Below are 27427 nucleotides of genomic sequence, written 5' to 3'. Positions count from 1 at the left end.
AGGCAGTATATAAATACTGAGATGTTGCGTTTTCATTTGCATTCAGGCTCAAAACACTTTGATTTCCACTCTGCCCCACTGGTTATTTAGATGCACATTGTGTAGTTTCCAAATATTTAGAGGTTTTTCAGAGATTTGTCTTTGAGCTCTATTTTTATTACATGTACATAATTTAAATACTTATAAATTAGTTGGGACTTGTTTTATAGTCCAGAATATGAACTATCTTAGTACATATTCTCTGTGTACTTAAGAGAATTGTATTTTCGGGTGATGATGTATGGAATGTCCTATTTATGTCAGTAGGTTAGGTTGACTGACAGTGCTTTTCAAATCTTCTATAACTTCCTTAGTGGATATACTTTTTAAATCAAATTTACTTTTAACGATCACTTACTATGGCATCACAAAAAAATTAATACTCAGTGATAAGTCTGACAGAAGACAGAAAGTCCTCTATACTAAACTCTACAGAACTTAGCTTAGAGAAGTTAAAGATCTTACTAGCAAGATATACCATGTCCATGGGTCAGAAAACACAATAATGTTAATCCATCTATTTACCCCCAGTTGATCTACAGACTCAGTACAATACCAACCTAAATGCCAGCAAACCTTTATATAGAAACTCTTGAACTATAAAAGAACACTAACATTGATATGGAAATGCTAAGGGCCTCTAATAGCCCAAACGATGAAGAAACAAATTATAGCACTTACATTACCTGATTTCAAGACATTATAAAGCTACAGTAATTAAGACAGTGTTGTATTGGTATGAAGACAAACAAAAGAATCAACAGAAAAGACGAGTCCAGAAAAAGACCTATACATAAAATTAAAATGAAAGTGCATGTAACAAGGTAGGTGAGGGAAACACCATAAGGGAAAAAAAGACAGTAATTTAAACAGGTGGTGCTGGAAGAACTGCATATCCATATGTCAAAAATATAAACTTAAGCTGTTTTTCACAGCATATATAAAAATTAACTTGAGATGGATCACAGACTCAAATGTGAATTCTTAAACTATAAAACACATAGAAGTAAGCATAAAAGAAAACATTTATGATCTTAGGATCGACAAAACTTTCTTCTATGTACCATGAAAAACATGATCTATGAAAGAAAAATTTGGTAATTTAAACTTTGTCAAAATTAAAAACTTCTGCTTTCCAAAAGACACTTAAGATAATGAATAGATATATCACAAACCAAGAGAAAATATTTGAAAAATAACATTTCTGATAAAGGATTGGTATCTAAAGTATGTTAAGAACCAAGACTCAATTGTAACAAACAACCCAATTTTTACAAATGGGCAAATGGTTTGAATAGACATTTCACCAAAGAAGGTACATGAATGGCAAATTAGCACATGAAAAGATGCTCAACATCTTTAGTCAGGAAAGACAAATTACATTAAGACATTTCTACATAAATATTAGAATGGCTAAAGACTGACCGGTCTGAACTGATGAAAAGAGAACACTGCTGCTGGGAAGGCAAACTAGTATAATCACTTTAAAAGGCAATTTGGCAGTTTCTTAAGTATTTAAACATGCATATTCCCTACTATTCATTCATCCCTTTCCTAGTACCTTCCCTAGAGAAATAAAAGCACAGGTCCATTACAAAGACTCGTACATAACTATTTTTAGCAGTTTCATTTGCAGTAGGCCCAGAAAAGAAACAACTCAAAAGTCTATCAGTAGCTGAATAGATAAACGGTGGTATATTCCTGAGGTCATTCTACTCAGCAATAAAAGGGAAACTATTGATACAAAATGGCTGAATCTCAAAATAATTATGCTAAATGAAAGAAACCAGACCAGAATAAAAAAAAAGTGTAGACTGTATGATTTCATTTATACAAAATTCTAGAAATACAAACTAATATAGCAACAGAAGGCAAATCAGTGATTACCTGAGACAGGGTGTAGAGAAGGGTATAACTAAGTCCATACACAGACAATCAAGTATCCTATAAAAGTTGTTATTGTATCAAAGTGGTTTTCAAAAAGAATGACAAATTATGCTTATTAAAAATTAGATATTGGACCCACATTTTCTCAAATAAATGAAGTAAACGTGACACTTCAAGGGGAAAAAAATGACAGGTTTTGTTGCCAGCGATAAAATCCAAACTTTACAGTGACAATTAAAATTTTAGAAAACACATATTTGTCACCATGTACTTGATAGCTTCCCATTATTTGTCTGATGAGACTACTGTTGACATTAATAAATGTGATCTTTTGATGTTATATAATGAATCATGTCACCTTTTTAAGGATCTATATATATAACCTGGTCACCTGATATATTCTAAATGATGAAGCATGATGCTACAGAATCATGCACAGATAAAAGATACATTCAAATTCCAAGTTCAAGCAATGGAGTTAGTGTAAGAGAGTATGAAAAGTTTATCACTGTGGTTTCAGATTCCATGCTGCAACTAACCTATGAAAAATTTACCAAAATGTACTGTGAAGTAAAAATAGAATATGGCTTCCCAACAATCGCCTACCCTGAGTCCTGGATCATGTGAACACAGTTATCACTTCCCTAATTATGTTGTCATATGGCATTCTCTTCTTTCAAAAAAGGAGAGAATATTCTCCAGCTGATAACACAAGAGTAAGTTTAAAAAAATCAAAAACACTTGAAAGATATGACTATGCTGAGTCTGAAGATGGAGGGACCACGGGAAAAACAGTGTAGAAACCTTAAGGAGACGAGAGATGCCTTCAGCTGACAGCACGCAATAAAAGCAACTTAGACCACTTCTCAGCTGCAAGGAACAGGATTCTGCCACAACAGAGGCAGGTTAGTAGTAAATTCCTCCCAGTGACTCCAGATAAGAACTCAGCCTGAAATCCCGATTTTGGGCTTTGTGATACCCTGAGCAGTTAACCCAATCAATATTGCCTATGCTTGTGATCCATAGAACTGTGAGGTAATAAATGCATGTTGATTAAAGCTGCTAGGCTGTGATCATTTGTTATGCAGCAATAGAAAGCTAATACATTTATTATAAATCAAAATGCACATATACTTGCAACCAACAATCCCATTGCTGAAAATGCACCCTATATAGTTCAAAATGATTACATTATTAGTCCAAATATATTCATTCAACGTTGATATATATATCGCACACACACACAGTCTCCCTAAGTAGAAGACTGATTAAATTACATAAATCCATACAATGGAATATTCTGAAACCATTACAAAAAAAAGATATAACTACATGGATAAATATCAAACAATGAGACCCTAAGTTATACTATTAAGAGAAAAAAGATCTGAAAAGTTTAAGAGTATGTTTTTATACATTAAACATTTTCCTGGAAACACACACATATACTTAGTTATCAACTAGCTTTGAGACAGGCTTAGATTATTAAGTGGGAGATCTTCATTTTTAATTTTCTATTTTCCATTACGCTTTCAATTTTCTAATGGGGCTTATTATTCTTATTCTTTCAAAAACATCAATATAAGTTATTTGTCAGTGTCAGATGAACACTTCCCTGGCACTCCTGCAATGCTATATTCTTTTGTTCAACTTGTACCTGCTATCTGGCATTTGTCATCCATGCTAAGACCAAGATCACTTTTCCTCATCAACTCAGCCCCACCTTTCAAATCTCAGTTTCTCAGAGACATCCCCTATTAACTGGGGACTTCATGTATGTGATTTTTTTTTTTTTTTTTTTTTTGAGACAGAGACAGACAGAGCATGAGTGCGGGGAGGGGCAGAGAGAGAGGGAGACACAGAATCTGAAGCAGGCTCCAGGCTCTGAGATGTCAGCACAGAGCCCAATGTGGGGCTTGAACTCATGAACCGTGAGATGATGACCTAAGCCGAAGTCGGACAGTCAACCAACTGAGCCACCCAGGCACCCCATGATATTATTTAATTAAAACTATAAGCTATTCAATTGTTTTCAAAATTTTAGACTGTACTCTAACATTTTTCCTAACTATATTGAAATTACTTATGATATAGATCATAAATAACATACAATGTATATAACAGTGCTATCTTGATGAGGACCAAGATGATGATAATCCTAAATCCTGCAGTTATATGGTAATATCAAGAACTACTACATAGTAGGCAAACCAGTGTGATAAAAATGCGACTAACTATCCTTAAATAATAGCAGAATTGTGTGAGCAATATTTAATGGGCAATCTGTAATATCAGGTTTATCTAATGTATATTAAAGTTAGAAATATTTTTCATATTCCTTTAAGTTTCTTTTAAAATGCATAAATACTAGTTAAAGCAAATATTTATTATTAAATATTATATTTATAAATTTTACCAAGATCAAATTTTACCTCTAATGAAATTTTCTACAAGATGATATACAGTGAAAGTAACTTAAAAATACACTCTGTAAGTTCAAAGTTATCCTTGCTTGTTGGCAAAAGTGGTTAACCACAAGACCCAGAGGTGTTCAAAGTCACCATAAAGAAATATAGGAAAAATTCCTCAACAGATTAATTTTTCTTTGTTCACTTATGAAAGATGTTCATAGTTGATAAGGGATTCAAAGCACTATGGAATTTTATATGCAGCCAAACAAGAGGATGTGTGGTATTGTACTTGGAAAATAATATACAATGAACAAGATAGAAAATAGTACTATCATTGTTATAAAGTTAAACCAAGTAGACTATTTTTATAAACAGGTCTTCTAACAAAAACATACCTAACTAAATTCCATGTGTAATTGCACTATAATAATATATCTCCCCCCCAAAAAACAGGTGGATGACATTTTCTATATAACAGCAAAGTATCAAAGACTATAAACATATTGGGCATATACATAGCTCTTTGTCATCAGGAAAACGTTAAACAGAATTGCTGAAAACTTTACAAGGAGAAATCAAAGAGACTGAACATATAAAAATAATAAAACATGACATTACAACATCATCGAGGAAACCTCTAAAATCATTACCTGGAACCAGTTCCATAATGATGTAGATAGGCTGTCTTTGTGTGCAAACGCCTATAAGTTTGACAATATTGGGATGATCGTATTGCTTGAGAATTCTGGATGAAAAAAGTTTGAGAACAGTTATCATTTAAATAAAAAAGCATTGATTTATGATCATCAACAGCATGCCCAAGTAGAATATACTTTAGTCAATATAATTCTCTTTTTAAAGCTTCAATATGAAACCAAATTATAATTGATGGATGTATACAAGTTTAAATAAATATTAGCAAACTATAGGTAAAAGGAATCAATTCTCCTTAATTCAATGTTCATTTAAAAATTATTATCCACTCTGAGTAATAATCATGCTAAACCTGAACATCTTACTTAGTCCCAAACATTACACTCCCTTCCAAGTATCTGGTTTTAGCCACTACCACAAAAGCATAACTGACAAGCATTTAGTGGACCAGAATTGTAAGCTGCTAGGTTGGCATCTTTTTGTTTTGTTTTTATGTACACACTTGATTGAAAATACATAAATAAGAATTCAATTCATATTGGTAAATTTTATAGGCTGATCATCTCATTAGATTTTGTAAAATACTATCTTGATTATAGCGATCAATTTCAAAATAGTAAAAATTCAAGTATTGAGAAAGCGGACTACAGGTTCAAAAATAATTTAGTAACAGTTTCAATATACACTGAAGCTGAAAAAAGGGGACCTTGTTTGGATAAAGGCGAAATTTCATCAGAGGGCTATAAAAATAGCACAGACTCATCCATAGGACTCCAAGCATGAGTTAAAATAAATTAGATTCCCTCAAAGGCCCATCTACGTTGAATATTTCTATTACCAAATCGTATTCCATATTATCCTACTGACATAGTTATAAATTCACTCATATTTGAAAAATGCAGTTTCCTAAGAGAATGAAAAAATCACTATTGAGAGAAAGAAAAAAAAGTTCATATATGTTTTGTATAAGCCCAACTAAAGCAGAGATAACGCCAAGAAAAATGCCTTAGATTGAAAATATATAATAATGACTTATAAGTGAAAAAAGATAAGAGTAGAAAAAAATTCTAGAGATGAGGAAAATACTCTGTCACTCACCTTGAGCTTTCAGCTTCTATGAAGAATTAAAAACGAAGTCTTAGAATGTTTGACCCTAATCCAAAGTGTCATTTCTTAGGTTGGAAACTGCTTAGTAAAGAAATTCCACAAAACAGCCAGCATGGACTCCATATTAAATATCTAAATATATAGTTCTATCATCTATTAAATGACACTTGGGAATGTGCATAGATACAATTCTCATTTTTAACATAAAACTTTGTAATTCTACTTGAGAAAATGGATTTTTCCACTTTAGAAAATTTAATACTTTATTTTTCAATAAAACAGTCACAATTTAGAAACCAAGAAAACTAGCTTTAAAAAAAATGTAATATATAACCTTGTACCTTAATACCACCTATAAAATAATCAGCCTATGAAATACAAGTCTGATAGCATGCCTTTATCATACCATATTTTCAACCTACCAGTAATTGACATTAAAAAAGTTTACATCTTTATTCTCTAGATCATATTTAACAAGCGCACCAACTAGGTTAATCCATTGCTAGCAATATTCACTTTTAGATGCTGAATGAACAAACATCCATGAAAATGTTCCATCCTATGGCACTTAGTTCTCTCATTGCCATAAGCTTAGTTCTTTTACAGCACTTTATAGAAACCTCAATTTTATACGCTACGCCATGATAGACAGACACACACACAACACACACACACACACACACACACACACACACACACCACACACACACTTTCCCTTTCTCCCTTTACAGCACATGGATCCATGTATCTTCCTTCTTTCCCATCCATATATCCATGCATCTCAGAGAGTCCATCCTTATTTTGTCCAAAACATTTTTCCATTTGTTTTGTACTGTGTTGTGGGTTTTACTGCTAACAGAATACTATTAACCACACACAATACAGGAGTATTAGAACATTAACTTTTAGCTAATAGAAAAAAAGAGAAGACAATTATCCTAGAAGATTAGAAAAGAAACAATGTACGGTCGAGTCCGGAAGATGGCGGCGTAGGAGGACGCGGGGCTCACAGCGCGTCCTGCCGATCACTTAGATTCCACCTACACCTGCCTAAAGAACCCAGAAAACCGCCAGAGGATTAGCAGAAGGGAGTCTCCGGAGTCAAGCGCAGACTAGAGGCCCACGGAAGAGGGTAGGAAGGGCGGCGAGGCAGTGCGCGCTCCACGGACTGGCGGGAGGGAGCCGGGTGGAGGGGCGGCTCGCCGGCCAAGCAGAGCCCCCGAGTCTGGCTGGCAAAAGCAGAGGGGCCGGACGGACTGTGTTCCGACAGCAAGCGCGACTTAGCGACTTAGCGTCTGGGAGGTCATAAGTTAACAGCTCTGCTCGGAAAGCGGGAAGGCTGGAGGACAAAGGGAGGGAGAGTTGTTGAGCCCCCGGACGGCAGAGCTCAGCTTGGCGGGGAACAAAGGCGCTCGCCAGCGCCATCTCCCCCGCCCATCCCCCAGCCAAAATCCCAAAGGGAACCAGTTCCTGCCAGGGAACTTGCTCGCTCCGCGCAAACACCCAACTCTGTGCTTCTGCGGAGCCAAACCTCCGGCAGCGGATCTGACTCCCTCCCGCTGCCACAGGGCTCCTCCTGAAGCGGATCACCTAAGGAGAAGCGAGGTAAGCCTGCCCCTCCAGCCCCCGTGCACCTTGGCTACCCACCCCAGCTAATACGCCAGATCCCCAGCAACACAAGCCTGGCAGTGTGCAAGTAGCCCAGACGGGACACGCCACCCCACAGTGAATCCCGCCCCTAGGAGAGGGGAAGAGAAGGCACACACCAGTCTGACTGTGGCCCCAGCAGTGGGCTGGGGGCAGACATCGGGTCGGACTGCGGCCCCGCCCACTAACTCCAGTTATACACCACAGCACAGGGGAAGTGCCCTGCAGGTCCTCACCACGCCAGGGACTCTCCAAAATGACCAAACGGAAGAATTCCCCTCAGAAGAATCTCCAGGAAATAACAACAGCTAATGAACTGATCAAAAAGGATTTAAATAATATAACAGAAAGTGAATTTAGAATAATAGTCATAAAATTAATCGCTGGGCTTGAAAACAGTATACAGGACAGCAGAGAATCTCTTGCCACAAAGATCGAGGGACTAAGGAACAGTCACGAGGAGTTGAAAAACGCTTTAAACGAAATGCAAAACAAAACAGAATCCACGATGGCTCGGCTTGAAGAGGCAGAGGAGAGAATAGGTGAACTAGAAGATAAAGTTATGGAGAAAGAGGAAGCTGAAAGAAAGAGAGATAAAAAAATCCAGGAGTATGAGGGGAAAATTAGAGAACTAAGTGATACACTAAAAAAAAATAATATACGCATAATTGGTATCCCAGAGGAGGAAGAGAGAGGGAAAGGTGCTGAAGGGGTACTTGAACAAATTATAGCTGAGAACTTCCCTGAACTGGGGAAGGAAAAAGGCATTGAAATCCAAGAGGCACAGAGAACTCCCTTCAGACGTAACTTGAATCGATCTTCTGCACGACATATCATAGTGAAACTGGCAAAATACAAGGATAAAGAGAAAATTCTGAAAGCAGCAAGGGATAAACGTGCCCTCACATATAAAGGGAGACCTATAAGACTCGTGACTGATCTCTCCTTTGAAACTTGGCAGGCCAGAAAGGCTTGGCACGATATCTACAGTGTGCTAAACAGAAAAAATATGCAGCCGAGAATCCTTTATCCAGCAAGTCTGTCATTTAGAATAGAAGGAGAGATAAAGGTCTTCCCAAACAAACAAAAACTGAAGGAATTTGTCACCACGAAACCAGCCCTACAAGAGATCCTAAGGGGGATCCTGTGAGACAAAGTACCAGAGACATCACTACAAGCATAAAACATACAGACATCACAATGACTCTAAACCCATATCTTTCTATAATAACACTGAATGTAAATGGATTAAATGCGCCAACTAAAAGACATAGGGTATCAGAATGGATAAAAAAACAAGACCCATCTATTTGCTGTCTACAAGAGACTCATTTTAGATCTGAAGACACCTTTAGATTGAGAGTGAGGGGATGGAGAACTATTTATCATGCTCCTGGAAGCCAAAAGAAAGCTGGAGTAGCCATACTTATATCAGACAAACTAGACTTTAAATTAAAGGCTGTAACAAGGGATGAAGAAGGGCATTATATAATAATCACAGGGTCTATCCACCAGGAAGAGCTAACTATTATAAATGTCTATGCGCCAAATACCTGAGCCCCCAGATATATAAAACAATTACTCATAAACATAAGCAACCTTATTGATAAGAATGTGGTCATTGCAGGGGACTTTAACACCCCACTTACAGAAATGGATAGATCATCTAGACACACAGTCAATAAAGAAACAAGGGCCCTGAATGATACATTGGATCAGATGGACTTGACAGATATATTTAGAACTCTGCATCCCAAAGCAACAGAATATACTTTCTTCTCGAGTGCACATGGAACATTCTCCAAGATAGATCATATACTGGGTCACAAAACAGCCCTTCATAAGTTTACAAGAATTGAAATTATACCATGCATACTTTCAGACCACAATGCTATGAAGCTTGAAATCAACCACAGGAAAAAGTCTGGAAAACCTCCAAAAGCATGGAGGTTAAAGAACACCCTACTAACGAATGAGTGGGTCAACCAGGCAATTAGAGAAGAAATTAAAACATATATGGAAACAAACGAAAATGAAAATACAACAATCCAAACGCTTTGGGATGCAGCGAAGGCAGTCCTGAGAGGAAAATACATTGCAATCCAGGCCTATCTCAAGAAACAAGAAAAATCCCAAATAGAAAATCTAACAGCACACCTAAAGGAAATAGAAGCAGAACAGCAAAGGCAGCCTAAACCCAGCAGAAGAAGAGAAATAATAAAGATCAGAGCAGAAATAAACAATATAGAATCTAAAAAAACTGTAGAGCAGATCAACGAAACCAAGAGTTGGTTTTTTGAAAAAATAAACAAAATTGACAAACCTCTAGCCAGGCTTCTCAAAAAGAAAAGGGAGATGACCCAAATAGATAAAATCATGAATGAAAATGGAATGATTACAACCAATCCCTCAGAGATAGAAACAATTATCAGGGAATACTATGAAAAATTATATGCCAGCAAATTGGACAACCTGGAAGAAATGGACAAATTTCTAAACACCCACACTCTTCCAAAACTCAATCAGGAGGAAATAGAAAGCTTGAACAGACCCATAACCAGCGAAGAAATTGAATCGGTTATCAAAAATCTCCCAACAAATAAGAGTCCAGGACCAGATGGCTTCCCAGGGGAGTTCTACCAGACATTTAAAGCAGAGATAATACCTATCCTTCTAAGCTATTCCAAGAAATCGAAAGGGAAGGAAAACTTCCAGACTCATTCTATGAAGCCAGTATTACTTTGATTCCTAAACCAGACAGAGACCCAGTAAAAAAAGAGAACTACAGGCCAATATCCCTGATGAATATGGATGCAAAAATTCTTAATAAGATACTAGCAAATCGAATTCAACAGCATATAAAAAGAATTATTCACCATGATCAAGTGGGATTCATTCCTGGGATGCAGGGCTGGTTCAACATTCGCAAATCGATCAACGTGATACATCACATTAACAAAAAAAAAGAGAAGAACCATATGATCCTGTCAATCGATGCAGAAAAGGCCTTTGACAAAATCCAGCACGCTTTCTTAATAAAAACCCTTGAGAAAGTCGGGATAGAAGGAACATACTTAAAGATCATAAAGGCCATTTATGAAAAGCCCACAGCTAACATCATCCTCAACGGGGAAAAACTGAGAGCTTTTTCCCTGAGATCAGGAACACGACAGGGATGCCCACTGTCACCGCTGCTGTTTAATATAGTGCTGGAAGTTCTAGCATCAGCAATCAGACAACAAAAGGAAATCAAAGGCATCAAAATTGGCAAAGATGAAGTCAAGCTGTCGCTTTTTGCAGATGACATGATATTATACATGGAAAATCCGATAGACTCCACCAAAAGTCTGCTAGAACTGATACATGAATTCAGCAAAGTTGCAGGATACAAAATCAATGTGCAGAAATCAGTTGCATTCTTATACACTAACAATGAAGCAACAGAAAGACAAATGAAGAAACTGATCCCATTCACAATTGCACCAAGAAGCATAAAATACCTAGGAATAAATCTAACCAAAGATGTAAAAGATCTGTATGCTGAAAACTATAGAAAGCTTATGCAGGTAATTGAAAAAGATATAAAGAAATGGAAAGACATTCCTGCTCATGGATTGGAAGAATAAATATTGTCAAAATGTCAATACTACCCAAAGCTATCTACACATTCAATGCAATCCCAATCAAAATTGCACCAGCATTCTTCTCGAAACTAGAACAAGCAATCCTAAAATTCATATGGAACCACAAAAGGCCCCGAATAGCCAAAGTAATTTTGAAGAAGAAGACCAAAGCAGGAGGCATCACAATCCCAGACTTTAGCCTCTACTACAAAGCTGTCATCATCAAGACAGCATGGTATTGGCATAAAAACAGACACATAGACCAATGGAATAGAATAGAAATCCCAGAACTAGACCCACAAACGTATGGCCAACTCATCTTTGACAAAGCAGGAAAGAACAGCCAATGGAAAAAAGACAGTCTCTTTAACAAATGGTGCTGGGAGAACTGGACAGCAACATGCAGAAGGTTGAAACTAGACCACTTTCTCACACCATTCACAAAAAGAAACTCAAAATGGATAAAGGACCTGAATGTGAGACAGGAAACCATCAAAACCTTAGAGGAGAAAGCAGGAAAAGACCTCTCTGACCTCAGCCGTAGCAATCTCTTACTCGGCACATCCCCAAAGGCAAGGGAATTAAAAGCAAAAGTGAATTACTGGGACCTTATGAAGATAAAAAGCTCTGCACAGCAAAGGAAACAACCAACAAAACTAAAAGGCAACCAACGGAATGGGAAAAGATATTTGCAAATGACACATCGGACAAAGGGCTAGTATCCAAAATCTATAAAGAGCTCATCAAACTCCACACCCGAAAAACAAATAACCCAGTGAAGAAATGGGCAGAAAACATGAATAGACACTTCTCTAAAGAAGACATCCGGATGGCCAACAGGCACATGAAAAGATGTTCAACGTCGCTCCTTATCAGGGAAATACAAATCAAAACCACACTCAGATACCACCTCACGCCAGTCAGAGTGGCCAAAATGAACAAATCAGGAGACTATAGATGCTGGAGAGGATGTGGAGAAACAGGAACCCTCTTGCACTGTTGGTGGGAATGCAAATTGGTGCAGCCGCTCTGGAAAGCAGTGTGGAGGTTCCTCAGAAAATTAAAAATAGACCTACCCTATGACCCAGCAATAGCACTGCTAGGAATTTATCCAAGGGATACAGGAGTACTGATGCATAGGGGCACCTGTACCCCAATGTTTATAGCGGCACTCTCAACAATAGCCAAATTATGGAAAGAGCCTAAATGTCCATCAACTGATGAATGGATAAAGAAATTGTGGTTTATATACACAATGGAATACTACGTGGCAATGAGAAAAAATGAAATATGGCCTTTTGTAGCAACATGGATGGAACTGGAGAGTGTGATGCTAAGTGAAATAAGCCATACAGAGAAAGACAGATACCATATGGTTTCACTCTTATGTGGATCCTGAGAAACATAACAGAAACCCATGGGGGAGGGGAAGGAAAAAAAAAAAAAAAGAAAAAGAAAAAAAAAAAAAAGAGGTTAGAGTGGGAGAGAGCCAAAGCATAAGAGACTGTTAAAAACTGAGAACAAACTGAGGGTTGATGGGGGGTGGGAGGGAGGGCAGGGTGGGTGATGGGTATTGAGGAGGGCACCTTTTGGGATGAGCACTGGGTGTTGTATGGAAACCAATTTGACAGTAAATTTCATATATTAAAAAATAAAAAAACAAAAAAAAAAACAATGTCCAAATTTTGGAACAAATGCCCAACAAGGAGTTGAAGAAGAAATCTGAGGTTCTCAGAAAAGAAAGGTAACAGCTCAGAAAAGACAATCAAGAGAAAACACTAAGGAGGGTTGTATAGATATAATTATATATATCTAAATGTATTTACATCAATTGTGTATTTTGTATATGGACTAAAATAATATTTTTATTATAAAGACAATCACATTGCACATGTACATACATAAATGTATGTATATGTGATAAAAGCAAAAAACACTGCAATATTCCAATACTGAAGAATACTCACTGTTTTTTAGCATCTGGTTCTTTTGACCATGATTGCATAAACATTCTATAGTCCAACTAAAAACAAATAAACTTTTTGTTTCTATACTGTGTAACTGCTTACTTGTGAGGGTTTGGAAAGTGCTTCCTTCTACTTCAGTAAATCATAATTTAAGATAATCCCAAACTTCGTATTTCAATTTAGTAATAGTAACTTATAAGCACATGTTTAATATTACTTCAGCAAACTCACTTGGCTTCTTGTAAAAATTTTATTTTCAGTTCCTGAGGAAGGTCTTCTTTACATGTTTTAACAGCAACAGCGGTTTTATCCTTTAATATGCCCTTATATACTTCACCAAAATTCCCCTGAAAATACAAATACATGTACTGTTTAGGGTGTAAGACTGCCACATAAATCTCTGCAAAATACAAGGTAAACATGAAATGATGCATTTTGAATTAATCAAAGTATTCTTTTAGCTTTATTCAGAGTTTTAAGTAGACATAAAAGATGGGAAATGTTACTCTTGTCAATCCTCCAACTTTAAAAATATTACCCGACCCACCTACCCTTTGGGGGATTGAAGCATGAGGAGAACTGAAAAGGAAAATCAGGGAAAAAATTGGAACAGGATAAAAAGAGAAACTCAAGTTGAAACCATCAGAAAGACATTGTTTCCTGCCTCCTAGTTCTCTTTACCCCCAATCTCTAAATGTTATTAGATTAAGAAGTTAACCATTAATGTTTCAAGACAAAGCAAAGATTCCATGAGGTGGCTGTTGCTATGGATCCACACAGTCAAATGTCAGCTGAAGAGCGTAAGGCAATAGGTAAGAGGCAATTGAACCAGGCCCACTAGTGACTGTCACCCGTCAGCAGACTGTCAATCTCTGAAAGGTACCAAGGAAGAGGAAGTGCTTATCCAAATGCCAGTGTCACCCATGTTGGGTTTCTACCAAATGTAGAAATCCCTAACTTTGTTCTAAGTCTCTAACATATTTTGACTTTTATGTGCATTATTTCAAGTTTGAAGTCATTTTTTTTTAATTTTTAAGATGAAACAAAATATTACAAGGATGAGCTATAGAGCTAATCCAACAGCTATTTCTTAGTACTCAAGTTTTTAGGTATGCATATGTATTTTTTACATAACTCTAATCCTAATATGCAAGCATTATAATAAGCTTCAATGCTATTGTCGAACAATAAGTAACTGAACTAGGGGTCTGCTAATTATTGGGTTTAAGGTCTCAGATCAATGTAACTCTTTTTTTTTCAATTTACATCCAAATTAGTTAGCATATAGTGCAACAATGATTTCAGGAGTGGATTTCTTAATGCCCCTTACCCATTTAGCCCATACCCCCTCCCACAACCCCTCCAGCAACCCTCAGTTTGTTCTCCATATTTATGAGTCTCTTCTGTTTTGTCCCCCTCCCTGTTTTTATATTATGTTTGCTTCCCTTATGTTCATCTGTTTTGTATCTTAAAGTCCTCCTATGAGTGAAGTCATATATTTGTCTTTCTCTAACTAATTTCGCTTAGCATTAATACTCTCTAGTTCCATCCACTTAGTTGCAAATGACAAGATTTCATTCTTTTTGATTGCCGAGTAATACTTCATTGTATATATATATCACATCTTCTTTATCCATTCATCGATCGATGGACATTTGGGCTCTTTCCATACTTTGGCTATTGTCGATAGTGCTGCTATAAACATTGAGGTGCATGTGTCCCTTCGAAACAGCATACCTGTATCCCTTGGATAAATACCTAGTCATGCAATTGCTGGGTCATAGGGTAGTTCTATTTTTAATTTTTTGAGGAACCACCATACTGTTTTCCAGAGTGGCTGCACCCAAGAGATCCTCTTTCTCCGCATCCTCGCCAACATCTGTTGTTGCCTGAGTTATTAATGTTAGCCATTCTGATAGGTGTAAGGTGGTATCTCATTGTGGTTTTGATCTGTATTTCCCCGATGATGAGTGATGTTGAGCATTTTTTCATGTGTCGGTGTGCCAGCTGGATGTCTTCTTTGGAGAAGTGTCCATTCATGTCTTTTGCCCATTTCTTCACTGTATTATTTGTTTTTTGGGTGTTGAGTTTGATAAGTTCTTTATAGATTTTGGATACTAACCCTTTATCTGACATGTCGTTTGCAAATATCTTCTCCTATTCTTCTGGTTGCCTTTTAGTTTTGCTGATTGTTTCCTTCACTGTGCAGAAGCTTTTTATTTTGATGAGGTCCCAATAGTTCATTTTAAGATCAATGTAACTCTTAACCAATAGTTCAAGGTGTGTAAGTTTTATGTATTAATAAATTGAAAATTATGAAAATGTTTTAATAAAGTATTTTATATATGTACATATATTTACGTCCAATTTCTGTCAGCAAAGTTTCATAGCATTTTTTTTCTTTAAAAATTTTAATTCCAGTGTAGTTAACGGTGTTATATTAGTTTCAGGCTTACAATATGGTGATTCAGCAATTCCAAATATTACTCAGTGCTCATCATGATACGTCTACACTCTTAACCCCCTTCACCTATTTCACCCATTCTCCCCATTCACTGCCCTCTGGTAATGATCTGTTTGTTCTTTATAGTTAAGAGTATTTTTTGGTTTGCCTCTTTTTTTGTTTGTTCATGTGTTTTGTTTCTTAAATTCTACACATAACTGTAATCATATGGTATTTATCTTTCTCTGACTTATTTTGCTTAGCATTATACCCTTTGGATCCATCCATGTTGTTGCAAATGGCAAGATTTCATTCTTTTTTATGGCTGAATAATATTCCATTGTGACTGTGTGGAGGCTGCTTGAGATTTCTCTCTCTCTCTCTCTCTCTCTCTCTCTCTCTCTCTATCTCTCTCCCTGTCTCCCTCCCTCCCTCCCTGTCTCCTTCTCTTTCTGGCCCTCCCTCATTCATGCACACGTACACATATTCTCTCTTTTCACTCTCTCAAAATAAATAAACTTTTAAAAATGATTAAATTTATTTAAACTGACACCATACTACGGTCTTGTCATTGAAAAAATATTATTCTTTGAAATGGCCCTAGTAAGGAGCTAATGGTTAAAATCCTTTCCTAACATACCATACATATTTCACATAGTAAACTAAACATAAACATAACTGAAATATTTCTCTTTAACTGAAAATATTTTTGCTTAGTACTCAAAAAGCAGTCCTTATCAACCCATTCTATTTTAGTAAATGGTTTAATTTTACAATATTTTAGTTGTGTTTTCAAGAAAATTTAATTTCCTTGTAATAATTTTTGGCCCAATTATTGCTACTGACTTACTGATCTAAAGTAATGGAAAGAAGGAATACTTCCTTAGGAATGATGAACACATCACAAATGAAATAAACACATCAGTTACTGCTTTTGACTTGAGATTCTTTAGAATTTACTTACAAAGTAATTATTAGCAGTCAATAGAAACTGCTTTCCAACAGCAATTTAATTCTTCCATTTGGAAAGGATATTTTAAAATAATATGAAGAATCCTGCAAAGTGGATTACTTCACTAGGGATTTACTTTCTCAACATATTCACAGCTAAAAAAAAATAAGGATTGTCAACTCATCAGTTGATATTTGAATAAAAAAATTAATAATCATTTATTTCTTTATTTAAAATGCTGAGCTCTAAGTCTAGTATTAATCAAATACATGCATCACAGTTTTCTCCAAACATCTGAATTTTATACTATTTTTCACATTGCACTGTAAGCCTATACTGAATTCAAACTTTCAAAACAAAACAGCACTAATTAATTCATTGACAAAGTCATATTTATCCATTAGAACTCAATCATAAAAAAGCTATTAATAAATTTGCAAATAGCCCATTTGATTAATGATTATAAAATGTCTGCCATTATTATTAAACATAATACACTTTCATCTGGCCTATGAGTTGGAAGAAACTTCAAACTAGTCTGGAAAAAAGGGACTTTCATCATATATAGCTACCTTCTCTGACCACTACCAGAGCTGGCTATAAAATCAATCTTTATATTGAAATATGTCTTATCCACATAATTATTAGATTGAAATAATGTATCTAGTGTTGTCACATAGTGAGATTCTATACACAATCCTGAAACCCTCAAGAGCAGTAAGTCACTTTTCTTGAACTATCATGTATAACCAGACACAAATGGAACAAGCCTACTGAGTGTTTAAACTTTTATTACATCACAGCTTCTTTTCCAATCTCAGATCACTAGTTTTGGCTTTACCACACTGCAATAAAATCATTACAGCTTTTAGTTCTTCCAGAGAAAAACATACATATACTATTTTAAAAAGCCAAGAATCATCCTTAAACTTTTCAAAGATTTTCCCCTTTTTATTTCAGTGACCATCACAGTATTTGTAACAGATGTGGTATAGTGTTATTCTAGGTTCCTGTGAGAATGTGCCTTGCTGTGTGCTAGAATGGAAGAAAAGCTTTGAAGAAAATGAAGAAGTCTGTAGAGTACACAGACACTGTAAGCTCAGCTGACTACATACCTTGCCCAGTAGTTCTCCCAACGTGACATCTTCATGATTGAGAACCCATTTCTTATCCTAGGGCAAAGAAAAAGAACATTTTTTTTTAGCCCAACCAAGAATACGTTTCCTGTAAGATGCATTTGAGGCAATAGCAAAGAGAACTAAGGAGTATTTTACTCAGACCATTAAATCAACAGCACACTAACAAGTTGTAACTTTAAGAGGGTATAACACAGACAGATTTAAGAAATGTTACTCCATCATAGGATTTAAAAATTCTACATTATTGCTAACTTCTATCACAAATCTCAGCCCTCAAAATGATAGTATTCCTGTATCTAGAACACAGCACGCCCTTTCCTCCCACCATCAAGTTTAGGCTCTGCCTTAATTGGTCATTTTACAACAGTTGTGTCATAAATATATGAGGGAATATTATCATATAATGCAAAATGTCCAATTCCCAATAAATTACAGAAAATTACATTACTAACAGCTAATTTTTCCACATGTAAAGTGGCCATGAGTTATAGCTGTCTCTGCAACTGCATATAGTCCCTTATCTTTCCCAAGTACTTTCTCATAGTATAATAAAGCAACAAACATTAATTCCAGTATCCCTAGGGTACACAAGCTTAGTAATGCAAACATGCCACTATAAAAGAACACCCTATTATCTAATCTCAAGAACTAATTGCTACTTAGGAAACACTTTATCGTACAAATCTCAGCTAGGAAACTACACAATACCATAGATTAAAAGACACCCAAATTTTTTAAAAAGAAAAATCAACAAGGAATGAAGCAAGAAAGAAGGAAAGAGAGGAAGATATGATGGAGAGGCAGGAAGGAAAAAAAAGTATGGGGGGAAGAGAGAAAGAGGAAAAAAAAAAGAAAATCCTAGAATGATATATTTTCTTCATAACTTGTTTTTTTATTAAATATTAAAGTATAGTATTCACCCACTGTACAGACTGAAATGTAGTATGACCTACAGAATGAGTTTTAACAAGTCACCGCACATCTTGAAGTGAATGTCTACCCCTAGTTTAAAAATATTCTGGACAGCTATTTCCAAAACACCATGTGACAAACACAACCACCACTCTCTGATAGGTCAGCAAAGAGAACATTGACTTTTTTCAGTTTACATGTATAGTCTTTCAATCTAAATATAAAGCTAGAGCTATAAAGGACCTGGAAAAAATACATAGGAGGATAGCTCCATGACGAAGACAGTAAGCAAAGTTTCTTAGGGCACAAAAGCATTAACTATAAAATTCGTCAAAATTTCAAACAAAATTATAAAACAAAAAATTATCAACAAAATTATAAAAATTCTTCCCAAGGCCATCATTTGAAAAATAAAACGGCAAACTATAATCTGGGAGAATTTTTGCATTACATCTATCTAACAAGTAATTTTTTTGTAGAATATATAGAGAATTCATACCTCAGTAACAAGTTAAGAAAAACCCAATTTTAAGAAACTGGATAAAAATCTGTAATAGCCAAATTATGGAAACAGCCCAAGTCTCCGTGGACTGATGAATGGATAAAGAAGATGTGATACACACAGACTCATGCGCGCGCACACTAGAGTATTACTCAGCCACAAAAAAGAATGAACTCTTGCCATTTGCAATGATGTGGATGGAACTAGAGAGTATTATGCTAAGCAAAATTAAGTCAGAAAGACAAACACCATATGATTTCACTCATGTGGAATTTAAGAAACAAAACAAATGAACAAGGGAGGGCAGGGAGAGAGGGAGGCAAACCAAGAAACAGACTCTTAATTATAGAGAACAAAATTAATGGTTACCAGAGGGGAGGAAGATGGTGGGACGGGTGAAACAGGTGATAGGGATAAGGAGTACAATTGTTATAAGGAGCACTGCTTGTTGTATGGAAGTATTTAACCACTATATTGTACACCTGAAACTAATATTACACTGTATGTAACCAACTGGAATTTAAATTAAAAACTTCTAAAAAAAAATTGGGTAAAAAAAATCAAAAGAAGATGCACAAATAGTAAGTTCATCAAAAATGACATTATGTGTCAGGGACATAAAGCTACAAACCACATTAAGATGCCACTTCACACCCACTTAGAAGACTAAAATTCAAAAGATTAACAGTATCAGAAGATGTGAGGATGTGGAACAACTGGAATACTGACTCCTACATTGTTAGTTAAGGATTTGGAATGGAATAGCCATTTTGGAAGACAATTTGGCAGCATCACATCAAAAGGAGAATGGATAAACAAATTTTGGTATAATCAGGCAATTAGTTACTATTCAGCAACAATTTACTACAAATGCATCCAACAGAGCATTTGTACAACATTTTGCCAAGCTAATAAGGCCAAATATACTTTATATACATGGCATAAATAAAGAGTCCACTTATATAAATTGTTAGAAATGGGCAAATCTATAATGCTATAAATCAGAGCAGTAGTTGCCTAAGGCAAAGGTTGTGGAAGATTGCCAAGAAAAAGGAATTCTGGGAGTTTATGAAAATAATTTACTGATATTTCATTGAATACATTTAAAACCCGTGAATTTTGTTGCATGTAAACTATTTCCATGAAGCTGATTTTTTTTAAATGAGAAATGTAAAAAAGCAATTATTTCAAAAATGCTACTTTCCATTTGAACAGTACTTTTGGGTTAATTTCCCCTTTACAGATACTATCAAAAATATACTATCTAAAGAATGTTGTCTGGCAGGCAGAAGAGTTATTATTTTAAAGTTGCAAAACTGATTGGTTGAGAGCTTTTTCATTTCAAATAATGGTAAAATACATGGATCACCCAACTCTCCCCTCAACCACTGAAAAAGCTGGATAAAATAGGAAGAACAAAAACGAAAAAGTCCCAAATTTTTGTTCCAGAAGCCTGAAGAGCTAGTGAAATAGTTAAGCATTGAGTGGCTAAATGGACATGAAAAAAAGACCAAAAGTCAAGTTAGATTAAGAAAAGTTAAATTTAGGTTAAGAAACCACACAAAATTCAGACCTTCTGGACTACCTTTACCTTAAATTCATATGTTGATTTTGAAAGCAGCAGCCAATAGGCTAAAAAGCAAAAAACAAAGCACACACATACTGGAGGAAGTTCTTTAGCCAGAAGGCATAAAGGAAGAAAAACAAAAATGGTAAAAACCTAAGTCAATGTAACAGAATTTTCTTCTCTTGCACTCTTTAAAATGTGCTCGACAAACAGAAAGTTATAACATTTTCTGATGAGTTTTGACTCAGATATAATACATATGAAAAGTACACCAAAGAGGAAAAGGTATACAGATCCATACTGTGATAAAGTTTCTGCATTCCACTTGAAATGTTAACGTGTTGATTCTTTGTAAACTGTGAAAAGTTAAATGTTTTTGAGCAACCACTTAAAAAAAGAATAAAAGTACAAAGCTACATAATCAAAACTACAAGAGAAAAATTTAATGGGATAGTAAAAACTGTTCAAATAACTCAAAAGGGAAGGTAAGGGAAAAAGTGCAACAAACAAACAAAAAGAACAAAATATAAAACAGAAGCCCTAAATCCAAACATAATGACAAACATAAATTTTCTAAATACACCATTTAAAAGACAGATTTTAAAAAGAATCTTAAAAAGGAGTCAACTATATGCTACCTAAAGAAGATCACTATAACTTTAATGATACAGGTATCTCAAAAGGATAGAAATAGATATAAAATGCAAATATAAATCATAAGAAAGCTAGAATACCTATAGTAATACCAGACAAAGTAACTATAAAGCAAAGAAAATTACCATGGATAGAGGAAAATCAGGAAAATTGAAAGTGTCAATTCAACAAGAAAACATAATTATCCTAAAAGTCTATGTTTCAACCAGTGATCCCTCAAAATGAAGGAAATGGACAGAACTGCAAGAATAATTTCACAATTATAGCTGGAGATTTCAAAACTCTCTCAGTAATAAATAGTAGTAGAGAGAAAATCAGCAAGGATGTAAAATAACTGAATAACACCATCAACCAAGTGGATCAAATTGACATTTATAACAAACTCCACTCAACAGCAGAATAAAACCTTCTTTGCAAGTGCACAAGGAAAATACACCAAACTAAATCCCATCATAAACCTGGATCATGAAACAAACCTTAATGAATGTAAAAGAAATGAGTTCATACAAGTTATGTCCTCTGTTAACAAAACTTAAGTAGAAATCAGTAACAAAGTTAACAGAATTTTTCCAAATTTTTGGAATAATAAAATATTAAAATAAATTTAAAAAATATTAAAATAAAATAAAATAATAAAATAAAAATAACACATTTTTAAATAATCCATGGGTCAAAGAAAAAATATTAGCAATTCTGATTTTACACTTAGGCAGGCTGAACAATTATTAGATGACACAGGTAAGCTTAACAAATATAGTTTACAGATATTAACATTTGAGTTTTCTATCTAATGTTGGTTAATATTTAGTGTGAGTATTGTTTTTACTGACCTCATCCTGAACCTATTATGTACTATTTTGGAGTATATACCTGTGTGCCTACTATCTCTAGTTGTGAGATTTCTGCCATAATAATGCATCTAGAATTCATCTCATTACTGAGAAAGGAGTTGTTTCATCAGGTGGAAGAAGCAGATACCTCAACATATTCTAGCATTAATATCCACAGTATCCATATTCTTTAACTAAGCTTAATACTACTAGCATAAAATAACTTTCAATTTTTTTTCAAAAAACTCTATCAGAAGGCACCTGTTATCTATTTCTAAATAGATGATTTAAGTCTTATATATGAAGTAAAAAAATCATAATGTCAAATACTGTTAGAAAACAATTTCAGTGCTTCATTAAACATCTTTCAAGGGTAATGCTTTTTTAAACACTGAATTATTTAAATACTCAAGACACTTAAAAGTTGTCTATAAAGTGAAATTTGCAAATTAAACTGAATACTTTCATTAATTCTGTTTTCTTAGGTATGATGTAATTTTATAATATCTTGAAGTATATGAAAAGCCAATTTTTTTTTATCTGTGAATGTGATAAATCTTTACAAATCATACTTTTAGGAAAAGTGGTGATTACTTAAGAAAATATGAGTATTTTTACTCAAAATTAGTTCTAAAGAAATGAAGTCAAATATCCAGGGTTATTTATCATGTTTTACACAAAAATTCCAGAGTGAAAAGAAGAAAGTTTAAATAGAGCAAAAGATATTAGAAAGTCCCTTAACAGTTAATCCAATGTTAGCGCCATACGTGAGAACAGAATACCATTAAAATTCTGTTTGCTAAGTCAAGCCTTGTTTCTTTTTTTTTTTTTTTTTATGTTTCTTTGTTTTTTGAGAGAGGGACAGAGTGTGAGAAGGGAAGGGGCAGAGACAGAGGGAGGAGACACAATTTGAAGCAGGCTCCAGGCTCTGAGCTGTCAACACAGAGCCCAACACGAGGCTTGAATTGGTGAATCATGAGATTATGACCTAAGCTGAAGTTGGCTGCTTAACCAACTGAGCTACCCAGGCACCCCTAAGTCAAGCCTTGTTTCCTACCACTCAGAGAAACTTCTGGCTTTCAGAAATTAACTAGTAAATATAGATAAAAGGTAGAAGGAGATGCTGAAATGTAAAGAATATTGTAAAAAAGTTTCACAAAGTGAATTACAGGGAAAGAATTTTCTGAAACACAATAAGGTTAGAATTCACAACGAAGTCATCAGGTAATTTCCAAATCAGTTGCCTGTATTAGATTGAATCCTTACATATCAATCTTTCAGACAATGAAATGTATCAGAGTTAATATTATCATACACAAAGTATACTTAACTCAGTTTAAATTGGTGTAATATAAACTTGAAAGTTTATTTAATAGATTCATTATAGGTACAGACTTTAAACTTCATCCATTCTAGCCCCAGAATTGTAAATAAAATTACCTGACTTAAGATTCATTTTGTTTTCTGTTCCTTTCCTGAAGGGGATTGAAAGTAAATGGTGAACTCAAGAGTGAAAACTAGAAATGCACACGTGAGACACTGTTCAAAGCTAGCCTGCCACTACCATAGCAATAAGACAATAAAATATAAATATACTCTTTTGGAACAAAGCAGGACTCCTGAAGACAGCAGTCAAGAGGTCTGGGCTAGCTCATAATTTATATAAATGAGCTCACTCTACTCAAAGAGACCCTTAGGAAAGATTTTTCCAGGACTCACTGTGTGGCACTATGTAATACAACAAGAAGACACAAACAGTCTGGAAAACACCACGATATGCCAACTTACTAACAGAAAGCCAAAACAGCGAAATAGTGTTCTAGGCAAAGAATGGAAGCTGAGAGAAAGCTCAGATTCTAGCTCCAAATCTATCCTATTTTATACATATACTAAGTTATGCTAGAAATTCAAAGATACATGAGTTCAGAAGATAAATTAAATAGTAGTCCTTAGTCTCAAGGGCTTCAATATAAGATATTGAAAGCCAAGAGTCTCAGAGAGAAGTATGAATAGTCTAGAGCTTGAACACTGAGGTACATGTGGTCAATATAAAGAAGATGGTTAAAGGGCTTCACTGAACAGATGGAAAGGTTTCCAAAATTCCTCAAAGTAACCTTCCCTTAACATTTTACAAGCTACTAAATAAAGAAAACCATAAAAAGCTCTTGCTTTAGGTGGTCAGAAGTCATATGTAGTGTTTGTGGAGGGAAAAAAATCCCTATGCTACTCCCCAGGGTTCTTCAAAGGAAAAAAAAAAGATCAAGTTAAAACTGTTTTGGGGGGAACAATCAGACAGTAGGGTATATATATCTGTACATGAGTAGAACATAGAGGTTGGGCAGAAATACCCATGTTTCTATTACCTATGGTTGATGACTGTCATCATCTACCAATTCTAGCCTTCTTCTCTCCAGACTCTCTTCAACCTAAAGGGTTTGTTTTTCTATTTCACCCCCAACAAATTTTCTCCCAATATACCATGTGGGAGTCTCTGCCATGGGTCCCAAGCCACCACTACTATGGGACTCGATGTACAACTCCATCGGAGGGGAAAGGTGCGAGGCTGGGGAGGAATATAGTCCTGGAATTTTAAGATAGATCTCCCTGTGCACATGTGTGTATATTCCATTAGACCCTTTTAAATGATGGTTAAGATCCACATATTTTATACATTACCAAATGTCACTGCTGGCACTGCTTCTCTAGGAAAGCACATTTCAGAAAGAAGAAAGAAAGAAAGAAAGAAAGAAAGAAAGAAAGAAAGAAAGAAAGAGAGATAAACTTTGAGTACACTGTTCAAAATGTTATTTAGAATGTCAAATATCACAGGGGCGCCTGGGTGGCTCAGTCGGTTAAGCGTCCGACTTCGGCTCAGGTCACGATCTCGCGGTCCGTGAGTTCGAGCCCCGCGTCGGGCTCTGGGTTGATGGCTCAGAGCCTGGAGCCTGCTTCCGATTCTGTGTCTCCCTCTCTCTCTGCCCCTCCCCCGTTCATGCTCTGTCTCTCTCTGTCTCAAAAATAAATAAACGTTTAAAATAAAATGTCAAATATCACAGATGATAAAGAGAGGAAAAAGAAGCCCTATTTTGCTAAAGATGTCATAAAAAGCTTCACAAAAGAGGTAGAATTTGAGATAACCTTGAGCATGCATATTATTCGGATACATTAAAAGGAGAAAATAAGTGCAGCAAAAGCATAGAAAGAAGTGGGAATATTTTAGAGAGTAAATACACCATTATGGTAAAAGAAAAGAAATCTTCAAGGGGGACAGGGTTGGATGAAAACCTAGAAATATACTTTCTAACCAAACCATGGTGTTTTAAATGGCAAGCAATCTACTATTCACTTCATCTTATAACCAGGAGTCTCAACTTTTTTTATTGTGTAACCCATTAAATTTTTCTTTAATGTGAGCATTTGTCCTACTATACCAATATATAATCTATATTATACAGCATTTTCAAAAGTGGAAATTAACATGATATGGCCACTGAACAAACTGGTGTAAATACAACTTTTCTGGCTCCTTTTTACTAAGTATAACTATAAACCACAGAGATAAAGTGAGGGGCAGCAAAAGAATTCTGAAAGGTGGTGAGGGGGAGTGAACTGTTTTGGGATCCCAGGGACAGGGGAACAGCATAGCAGCAGGGCATCTTAAATTCCATCTACACAACAGGAGGAGGCTTAACTCTCAGTTTAGCAACAGAAGGCAGTCCAGGTAAAGGTTTAATTAGATCAAATGGCAGGCCTTCCCAATACCAGGTAAACTCCCCACCACAGGCAGGTAGATGGATTGAGAGCAATAGTAAGTTGCCACAAAAAAAAATGCTCTGTTTTCCTATGGTCCTGAGGCTGAGCCACTTTGTTAAAGAAAATGGGGTGACCCAGGAGCACTAGCAAGATGGACTCTAGCAAAACAAGCAGCTAAACCTGGAAAGAGTCAAAACTATGGAAGTGTTGTATGTTCTACCCCACCAAGAAATACCAAGGGAACTGGGCTGTACTTGCCAGGAAAATAACCACCACAAAAAGTAGTCTGGCCTGGGAAGCCTCTTTGTCCTGACAGACCTAAGATTTCTATTTCCTGCCCAGACACGGGCAGCTAAGAACACTGACAGAGAGAATCTCACAAACATCCAGCTCAGAAGGTGCATTGTATTCCCCACGTGCAGGGACCACTGCCAGGCAAGCACCGAACAGTTCATGTGTCCAACACTTCTTGTTCCCACAGTGCAACACCTAGCACCCCAACCTACATAGGCTCTTTCCATCCCCACACAGCCCTGGAGGAGCAAGTGGGAACCAGATAAACCAGCAAACCAAAATAATATCCCACAGTCTCTGAACTTTCAACCATCCTCGAAACCACAGTCCATAGGAGTAGGCCAGGACCTACATGCTAAACCTTGCCCATGTGACTGCCTGCCAAAATAAAAGATTTAAGTAGGACCCAGAGCCTCCTCACAAAATAGATGAAATGCCCAGGGCACAAAAAAACCATCCATCATACCAATATATAAGATATTGCAACCTGAATGAGAAAAGACAGTTAACTAACACCAACATGTAAACAGATCAGATGCTGTAATTTTGATAAGGATTGTAAAGCAGCCATAACTAATCATAAATTCTCTTGAAACAAGTGGACTCAATCTCAGCAATAGAAACAGAAGTTATGAAAGAGAAATAAATGGAAATTATAATATTAAAAAGTGACAAAAAGAAACTCACTTGAGTGGGCTCAATAGTGAAGTGAAAAAAACAATATAATTCCTGAACTTGAGGGCAGATTAATTGAGCCAATGTAAACAAAAAGAAATAGGTTGGAAAAAAATTAACAGAGCCTCAGGGACCTGTGGGATAATTACAGAAGATCCAACATTTGTGTCACCAGAGTTCCAAAAGGAGAGGAGAAAGAGTGGTATTGAGAGACCATTCAAAGAAACAATCTCTGAAAACTTTCCAAATTTGGTAAAAGACGCAAACCTAAATTGAAGCAGCCGAGAGAAACTTATAAAGAAATTCAAGCTAAGACATATCATAATTAAACTTTTGAAAATTAACAAGTCTTGAAAGCAGCTAGAAAGTTA

General features: G+C 35.7%; 1 protein-coding gene across 8 annotated transcripts in view; it reads right to left on the bottom strand.

The window, feature by feature from the left end:
- The window catches only part of FER (FER tyrosine kinase), a 445463-nt gene that overhangs the window by 146496 nt on the left and 271540 nt on the right, over nucleotides 1-27427 (bottom strand). For all 8 annotated transcript variants that reach the window (XM_042944781.1, XM_042944800.1, XM_042944791.1 and 5 more), the window contains 3 exons: nucleotides 17846-17902; nucleotides 13567-13682; nucleotides 4988-5082 (listed from right to left, as the gene is read on the bottom strand). In XM_042944781.1, the coding sequence (XP_042800715.1) occupies nucleotides 4988-5082; nucleotides 13567-13682; nucleotides 17846-17902 (268 nt within the window). The remainder of the gene's footprint in view (nucleotides 1-4987; nucleotides 5083-13566; nucleotides 13683-17845; nucleotides 17903-27427) is intronic.

The sequence above is a fragment of the Panthera leo genome, chromosome A1 (genome assembly GCF_018350215.1).
Source record: "Panthera leo isolate Ple1 chromosome A1, P.leo_Ple1_pat1.1, whole genome shotgun sequence".
Lineage (NCBI taxonomy): Eukaryota > Metazoa > Chordata > Mammalia > Carnivora > Felidae > Panthera > Panthera leo.
Note: the sequence above shows the minus strand (reverse complement) of the source record. Positions and strands in the feature narration are given on the sequence as shown.